This window comes from Diadema setosum, chromosome 8 (assembly GCF_964275005.1).
Source record: "Diadema setosum chromosome 8, eeDiaSeto1, whole genome shotgun sequence".
In the NCBI taxonomy this organism is placed as follows: Eukaryota; Metazoa; Echinodermata; class Echinoidea; order Diadematoida; family Diadematidae; genus Diadema; species Diadema setosum.
The window spans coordinates 10,362,381-10,370,986 of record NC_092692.1 but is presented as its reverse complement, the minus strand read 5'-3'; the positions used below and the strand labels follow the sequence as shown (position 1 = coordinate 10,370,986).

General features: G+C 39.2%; 1 protein-coding gene across 1 annotated transcript; it reads right to left on the bottom strand.

The window, feature by feature from the left end:
- Positions 1-1,998: 1,998 nt before the first annotated feature.
- Positions 1,999-7,755, bottom strand: LOC140231977 (transmembrane protein 180-like). Its single transcript, XM_072312128.1, has 5 exons — positions 7,723-7,755; positions 4,973-5,900; positions 4,336-4,490; positions 3,284-3,367; positions 1,999-2,278 (listed from the first exon to the last, which is right to left on the bottom strand). Exons 2-5 carry the CDS (start codon positions 5,876-5,878, stop codon positions 1,999-2,001), a joined length of 1,425 nt encoding a protein of 474 aa, XP_072168229.1. The 5' UTR covers positions 5,879-5,900; positions 7,723-7,755.
- Positions 7,756-8,606: the final 851 nt, after the last annotated feature.

Here is an 8,606-nt window from a genome sequence, read left to right as displayed (position 1 = left end):
CAACCCAATGATACAATTCAAAATAAAACAAAACAAAACAAAAATCCTTCTCAAGGCTCTATAACACATTGCATCTAGGACATGATAAACAAAACATATGAATACCCGGTAGTCACAATGATGAGTTGAAGGTTACAATAATGGTTGAAGAACCTGGTAAGAAATATGCGAGACACACACACAAAATAAAAATGCACAAGACATACTAGCATCTATATGTCTGATTCAAAAGCAAACATGCACATGTGTCTATACAATCAATCAATAACAATGGCTCAGTTTGACAAAAGCATTATTGTGTACATAATGCACACAGAAGGACCAGCTATGGACACTGGTCACTTCCATGACAGCAACTTTGCACTGCTATGGAGTATAAAGTGTACTACAGTGCACTACAGGGCACTCCCGTTATAAGGAGCACGGTTATAATGAAATCCATTTTCATTTTAACATTATAAAACTTACAATACAATAATGCCTTCAGCACCCTTCAGGCGGAGGCATAAAAATTCAGGACTCAAAATCATCATTTATATATCTCTATGTACTTTACTGTTCAGCTATAACAAAATTTCAATATCTAAATGATAGACAAAAAAATGCCGGTCCCATGAACTTCGTAATAATGGGAGTGCATTGTACATTGATGAAAATCGTGGGAAACATTTATAAGCTTATTGCAATGAATTCTTTTTTTAATATCAACTGTCATCATCAGGCCAAAGATGATTTGGAAGACACGTGGCAAAATACAATTTTCCGATGATGAACTGACATACAAATGCAATGATATTTAACAATACCAGAGACAAACATAAACAAATATTGGATTTAAATACCAACATTCTTTCTCAGTCGGTATTTTTTCAAGATATTTGTTCAGGCATGCATTAATGCACATCATTGCAAAGTGAACATACACCTAGGTGCAAGTAAACTTGGGGAAAAAAGGAATTAGCAGTCACAAATAAATAGTATATAGCACACCACCAGTTGCAAGCCATGTATATTAATATGCAGTACATGTATTTTAAAATTACACAGTGGTTCATTCATTATGGGGAATGCACACAGCAGCCACTGTAACATAAACTAAAACAGGATTAATTACTATCAGCACACTTCTTGACCAGGTTTAACATGTTATCAAAAAAAAAAATAAAAAAATAAATAAATAAATGCATGCCAAGAACGATGGCATGTCTCACCCAGAGTCTATGTCATACACTGACTCTAACTGAGCATTACCAATATTATATGTTTATCAAATACAATGTAGAAGGGGAAATTTTTGCACAATTCTTAACATTTGGCCACATAAGATTAATTTAATTCTACGGAATCAAAACACACGGTATTGCATACAATGACAAGCAAAACAAATCGCATGCTTTTATTTTTGCGATACGTTCATGTCGCACCAAATGCGAGAAAATTTCCACTTTTACAGTGCAGATGTCTTTTTTTTTCATGATGTTCAGTGAAAGTATCGGAAGTGAGGGGGAAAAATATACACTTGTATTTCATGGCAGCACTCCCCCTTCTTTTTTCTTTTTTCTTTTTTATTTTGCTCAGGAACTATTAAGTCATCATATCAGTTGAGAAGGGAAAAAATTACAGCATTTGACAATTTATGAGTAAAACATGATAGTGTACACCTGCCATTCCTTGACCACATGCTGAAATTACTGTTTAAAAGGTTCTCTGCAATGGTGTAAAATGAATACATTGCTGTAAAACTGGATATTTTTGGCATGCACAATCAATATTTTCATAATGGCCTAATTTCAGATTTTGCCTACAGGATCCAGGATGAGAGTAGTTCTGTGCATATTTCAATATTTTCATATTCTACTTCTTGTATTAATTCAGCTGAGCGCAACATTAGCAAAAATGTCCACACACCTCGCTCTGAATCCTAACTTACAGCTACACATGTTGCTTGTTTCTCTGTTTGATCTGCTTTACTCTCATCGACAGCTTCTTACAGGAACCCTACGATTCCACATGCTTGGCGACGATGACGTGGCTGCTGCGCAGACTGTAGCCCTGCCACACGAGGAGCTGCAAGGTGCCGATCGCCATGGGAACGAGGCAGGCGATCCAGAACATGATGCCCCGGAGCTCGATGGTGTCCCCGAGGGAGAGCTTCTCCTCCTGTAGATCCTGGTAGCCGTACCTGTTGAGGATGGTGAGAATGGCCATGGGAGCTAGGGAGGAGGCTGGCTTGGTGAAGAGGGCATTATAGCCAAACACACTTGAGGACAGCGGGCTCCTGGGCAAGTACAAATGGGAAATCAAACAAACATTTCAATATCACTGTTGTCATGGAGACCTTTTCACTCAATTTGTATGAGATCATTACATCTGCTGTCCCATGACAAATGTTTACATCAGCCCATTTCTCTAAACCACCTTGAAAGATACCCTTGGTTAAAGAAGGTAACTACAAGTACCACTAATATACTCTACCAAGGTTTAACAATCATACAAGAAAACAAAAACTAGAGATCTCATGAAGATTAGGTTAGATAAGATTACAAACTGAATTGTAGATTCTATAGGATGAATTTGAAATTCCAAAATAATGCTAATGGCTAAAATCTCCATGGAGTGTTCAGTTTTGGAGCACACCTCAGTTTTCTGCAATCTACAACAATGCTACCATATTCACCTTTTAACCACTTGAGGTTCCCAGGTGTAACACAACTTGAAGTGATACTCGCTGGAGTAGTAAGTTTGGACTTATGGCTCAAGGCAGACTTCTCATCCATAGAGCAACATTTAAAGAGAGATGGTCACTGGAGCAGTAAGTTTGGTTTTCCTACATGTACAGCATCTTATGGGAATGTTCACTGAAGCAGTATGCTCATCACATACTTTTAAGGCAGATTTAAGAAGTGCAAAGTAGCATTAACAGATGCAGCCTCACTCAGCTTTTATGAACATTCCAAAAACAAGAAAACAAATAGTGATTGAATAACTACAGTCTTCCAAACTGCATGTTTGAAAGTTTAAAATTCTTGTATGTCAGATTTTGATGAAAACTCTACATTCCGTTAATCTGATTTCAATTCACTTATTAATATCAATCTAAATAAGTTATGGGAGTGCTGCAATTCTTCCATATGGGAAGCAGTAAGGACATTAACTAGAGATTTGTCAATGACTTATTAAAGGAAGTGCAATGTCAACATATCCTGACACACTGTTACATTCAGAGCACAAACATTCAGAATCTAGAATCAAAGAGCCATGCGATCATATCCGAGGAACTCACAGTCTTCTAAACTTTTCTTGATCCTCATCGATGATATCAGAGAGGGAGAGGTTGAAGAAGCTGAAGATGGCATCAGGAAGGCTCCTGTGTATTTTGGGGGGGGGGGGATAAATATTTCACATAAAAATATATATTTGATTCCATCAAATTCAGAAACAGGAGGAGCCTGCCCCCTCCCTCCCCATCTTCCCTCCTCTGGTTCCAACAATTGCACCTCAGACGCCTGCAACAGCCACAGGAACATTAAACAGTTTTTGTTTCCTGTTGGGGGAAGATTTTCATAATACATACAAGACGGAACATAAAGCCTACTTAATCATTCTCCTGAAATCGCATACATTGCAGTCATATGCCTTAAAACAACCGACTATATACAGTGTGAACAATAAGATTCAGATGTCAGCACATGCGATATATTCTCTGTTCCATCTAGGAAATGATTCCCTTTGCTTCCACACACACACACACACACAAAATAATAATAATAATGATAACAATAACAATAATAATAACAATAATAATAATAATAATAATAATAACAACAAAAATAACGATGAGAAAATGACAATGATTTATCATAATAATGCAACAATGGCTTATTTCATACTTAATGCAACTGGGGAACAAAGAAATTATCAATGGCTACACACTCATGAAACTGCAAAATTAAGTCTTCTTTATTTGCAAAATTTCAACATTTCTTACCAAGAAAAGCTATGGTGACCCCATATTCTTGGCACTGTGTATCTAAAGCTCCTTGGTATAAATGCCTTTTCTGAGCATAACATAAGTATGACATGCACAACACTACTGCTTCCATCATATAGAAATATAAGAATGAATTATGAAAAAGATTACACCTTGTGTATGGATTTAAATGGATTACATCTTTTAATTTTTTCTTAACATTTATAAGACTTTTTAAAATGTTTTCAACGGTCCAACATTGTTCCTATCCAAGGCTTTCTCCCATTTCTCATTTCACTAAATGGCTGATTCTGTGACTTCAGCTACGTAGATTCTGTTAAATCAGAGCGACAGGCAAGACTCACCTGTCGACAAGAAAGAAGAAGACCATGATATGGGTGTGGTGGGAACCGATGATCAACATCAGTAAGGCAGAGAAGATCTTGACGAGGAGAGACACCCTGATGACTTGGTAGTATCCAAACCGGGACACGAAAGTGCTCAGAAACAGGACAAGGAGCTGAAAGATGACACAAGGAAATAACACTTAGGGTATCCACAGAGGACACGAAAGGTTGCTGCTAATCAACCTTGCAAACTGGGCCAAGCATATATGTAAAAGCCTTTACATTCAAATATACTACACATATTCTGTCCATACTGACCCGTGTAACTGAGCATCCATTTGTTTCCATGAAATGCTATATGACAGCCATTATAAATTGATAACTCAAGAACTGATACCTGCATGGAGTGTCAATATGATAAGTCACAGCTGTAACAGCACTTCCAGAGGTCCTAACATATGGAGTTTAATTCCTTATTTTGTTTCATGATTTTAATGACGAATAAAACATTTTCACACAAATTCAAATGTTAAATTCTTGGTTTCTTGCTCTGACGGATGACTGACAGTCACACTGTAAAAAGCTACTAGTATTCAATTGTGCAAGATCAAAAGTTCAGCCACAGACTCACTACAAAGACTCTGGGATCAATTACCTGTGGTAGGATGAATGTTGAACCAAACAGGGCTTTTCTGAAGAAGTGTGAAAGGTCAGATTCTGGAATGAGCTGGGTGACAAAGGCTGAGAGAAAATTTGCTCCATATTCCATGTGAAGAATTTGGCAGAAGTTGGTGAAGACAAAAATCAAGAAGTTCCGATTGCAGATAATTTGTTTGGCCTGGTCAAAGGACAATGCAACTGAGCCTGTCTGCTTAGCGTGCCCGATTGATTTCTTCTCCATATTTAGTTTTCCCTCATCTTCTTGGACCTGCGGCTGAAGTTCGAAGCGCGTCCGCACATGCTGCCCTGTGTAGTTCATGGCTGCCCAGCTGAAAAATGCGACCACTACACACCACAGCTGGAATGAATGGAAGTTGTTCAAATTATCAGAGACAAATTCGCTGACAAGCACGGAAGTAGAACCAAGAAGAGAGGCCACCTGGGCATATCTTGTGAGTCTGAGCCTATCCTCATGGTGGGTGGATATTTCTGCATACAGGGCACAGTGCGCCAGTAGAACGAATGTGAAGAGGGCGTCATAGCAGCACAAGGACACTGTGAGGTGGACACCGATCATCCACTCATTGGCCTCGTAGTGTTTCCATGGGAACCATGGCAGGAGGAAGCACACCGCAAAGATCGGGGCCCCGTACATGATGGAGTGCCGTCGGGACCGGAAGGCTTTGAAGCTCGAGTTGTCCTGCCAGTAGGCAAAGAGTGGATCATTGACAGCATTCCAGATCATGTATATGACCTGGGCCGTGTGAAACCATGTCTCCGAAATGTGGTAGTGTTCCGTGAAGAGGTGTACATAGTAGAAGCGGAAGACAGAGTTCATGAGAACTGCTGCCAGTGAGGTCATGGAATACGCAAAGGCATTCCTGTTCACGAGTTGCCGCATCCTGGACAGCCAGAAGATTCACCTGTTGCCATGGTAATGATTTAATAGACAATAAAATTATTCACATACATACATACATAATTCAAATACAAAGGATGGGGGAGATTAGGTTTTCACATCACATTCATTTCTTCAGAAGACCATTAGGCACATTGCAACAATAAGGGTGCCTAGTCTAATTGATTCTTAAGTGAATGTGCGGATTGCTCCTTTGTAGTACTTTGTTCTAGAAATACATATAAATTTACTTGTATTTAGGTGCATGCCAGAAGCATGCAATTTGAAATATGGCTGTGTCTACATAGTAATACTTATAATATTAATTTTTAATTTCTTCTAGCAATTTAATTTTGAGCGCTACATCAGTCATCACCTAAACTAAGTGTAAGTTACATGTAGGTTCCACATCTAGCCTGGCTTTAAAGGGTGTGTACAGTTCTGGTCGAGGTGAGGATTTAGCTTTTAATGTTTTGCGAGATATTCAGAAACCACTCTATGAGATGTCAAAGAGCATGCAACATTTCTAAGGGGTATCAAAATTTTATTTGATGAAAATCGGTTTTGAAATGGCCGAGATATCCAGAAACAAGGTGAAACAAAGAGATCCTAAAGCGTGGCCTGTCACCCTTTATTATTATCACTTTTTTTTTTGATATCTCAGCCATTTGAAAATCAATTTTCTTCAAGTATTCAAACGTTGAGTTCTTCTTAATGAAATTACCTGCTCTTTCATATTTCATAAGAGGTTTCTCATTATCTCACTTTAGGAATGTTCAAAACATGAATCCCCACCTCAACCAGTACTGTACAGTCCCTTTAAAATGAGAAATTTGCTAATTACAACAGTCAACATGAACATGAAGAGAAGACGACTGAAAGCACTGCCACTGGGGCAATTAACCCACATATGCGTTGGGCAGAGGGTCCTGAGTGCGGCAAATGAGGGATCTAACGTTAGGTCTGTGTGCGCGACCGAGTGAAGCCTGCTCAATGTAAAATAACGAGCCAGGCTGATCAGAGTTTGCCATCAGCATGCACCAGAACTTATTTGCCCCAACGGTATAACAGGAGACACATAGGGCACATAAAAATAATTGTAAAAAGTTTATGTTTTGAGAAATTAATTATATGTAAAATAATGATATTATAAAGATAAACACTAAAAGGCCCAAATATTCATATCTGAATGACGCGCCTTAAATACAAAAACAACAACCACTCCATACTAGTGATACTGTTAAGTGTTAAAATGTTAATGTTACTGAATTTTGAAACCTCAACCCAGTCCCAAGCAATTAAAGGATAGCTTCTAACGTTAGAGTCTAGAGCCTAACGTTAGCAAGTTATTTAAGAGGCCAGAGAGCCGGTCAGAGAGACCGAGGCGAGGACACCAGGTTTCCAATTCCATATATACCGGTACATATGGAACGGAACGAGTTAATTATGCCAATCTCACATAACTAGCAAGCAGTCTTAGATGTCTGACCTCCATCCCAGAGACAAAATTACTCGAAATGGCAAATGGGGCGAAGTAAGGGCAAGGTCACAGTGAATATGAACTGTAGAACAACGATTGAAATTCATTCGGTGAATACATATGAATGGGACTACAGGGCACACGCATCATTCAGTGACCGAACGTTTGACCAGCCAGCCAGGGCCAGGGCCGGAGCCAGGCAGGGTCCCGGTCGCTCCAGCATCGCATCCGATATTTGAAGAGGAAAAATGTTGCGAAATCGTAAGCTTAGCTCTAAGAGAAGGGAGGTTTGAGGAAAATAAGAAGAAACGGTGCTCTGAATATCAGTTTAGTCTCCATAACTAGATAAATTAAGCTGTTTATTTACCTTCTCGCACATTGATTGAGCAGCCACGTAGAACACAGAAGCCGTCAAACGTAGCAGAACAACGTACAAGTACTGTGTACAGTAAACAAATGAGAAATAACTTCCGGTGTAATCAGACAACTCGCCCATCGACCATGTGAAGACATAAGCAACTCGACCGGTGCATTGAGAGACCCAACTGAATCAATCACCCTGAAAAATCATCTCCAAATCAGTACATACCCTAGATATTACATACCATTGTTCCTTTTCAGGAGGAAACTGGATAGCTTGAGATGCCCGTTTTCCTCTGCTTTTCTGGTCAGGAGAAGAAGGCCTATCTCTATTTTCAGTAACAGCATGCAGTTAGCAGGTTAAGTTTGTCATGGATTTTATTCCAAGATTTTGTACTAATATCGTTATGGTTAAAACTCATGTAGGCCCTACAAAGCGAAATGCCCAATATTTCATATTACATTTAATATCCGGGACCGTCGAACTTTTTTTTTTTCCCAATGTTGGGTGGGGCTGCTACTGCTGACATGGGAGTCAAGGTAATGTACCCCCTCCCCCCCCCCCCCACCAACCCACCCTTTATACGGGAAGGACGGAATCTTTGGGAATTGAATTCACGATGTTGAGAGGGTTTTTTATCTATTCATTTTGACGAGGCGAAAGTGTTGGGGCCTGCAACCTCCCAGTCTCCCCGCCCCGGCCCCTGAGTATGTTTTTTTTTTTTTGTGTTTTTGTTTTTGTTTTTTTTTTTGATTTGTTGTTGTTGTTGTTGTTTATTGCTGTCACTCGCTAATGACGATATGATATATACATCTCTTTTTGAGAGAGAAAAAGGGGGGAAAAAGAAAAAAAGCGTGCAGCTTCAGTTATTCCATATACGTGCGTGATTC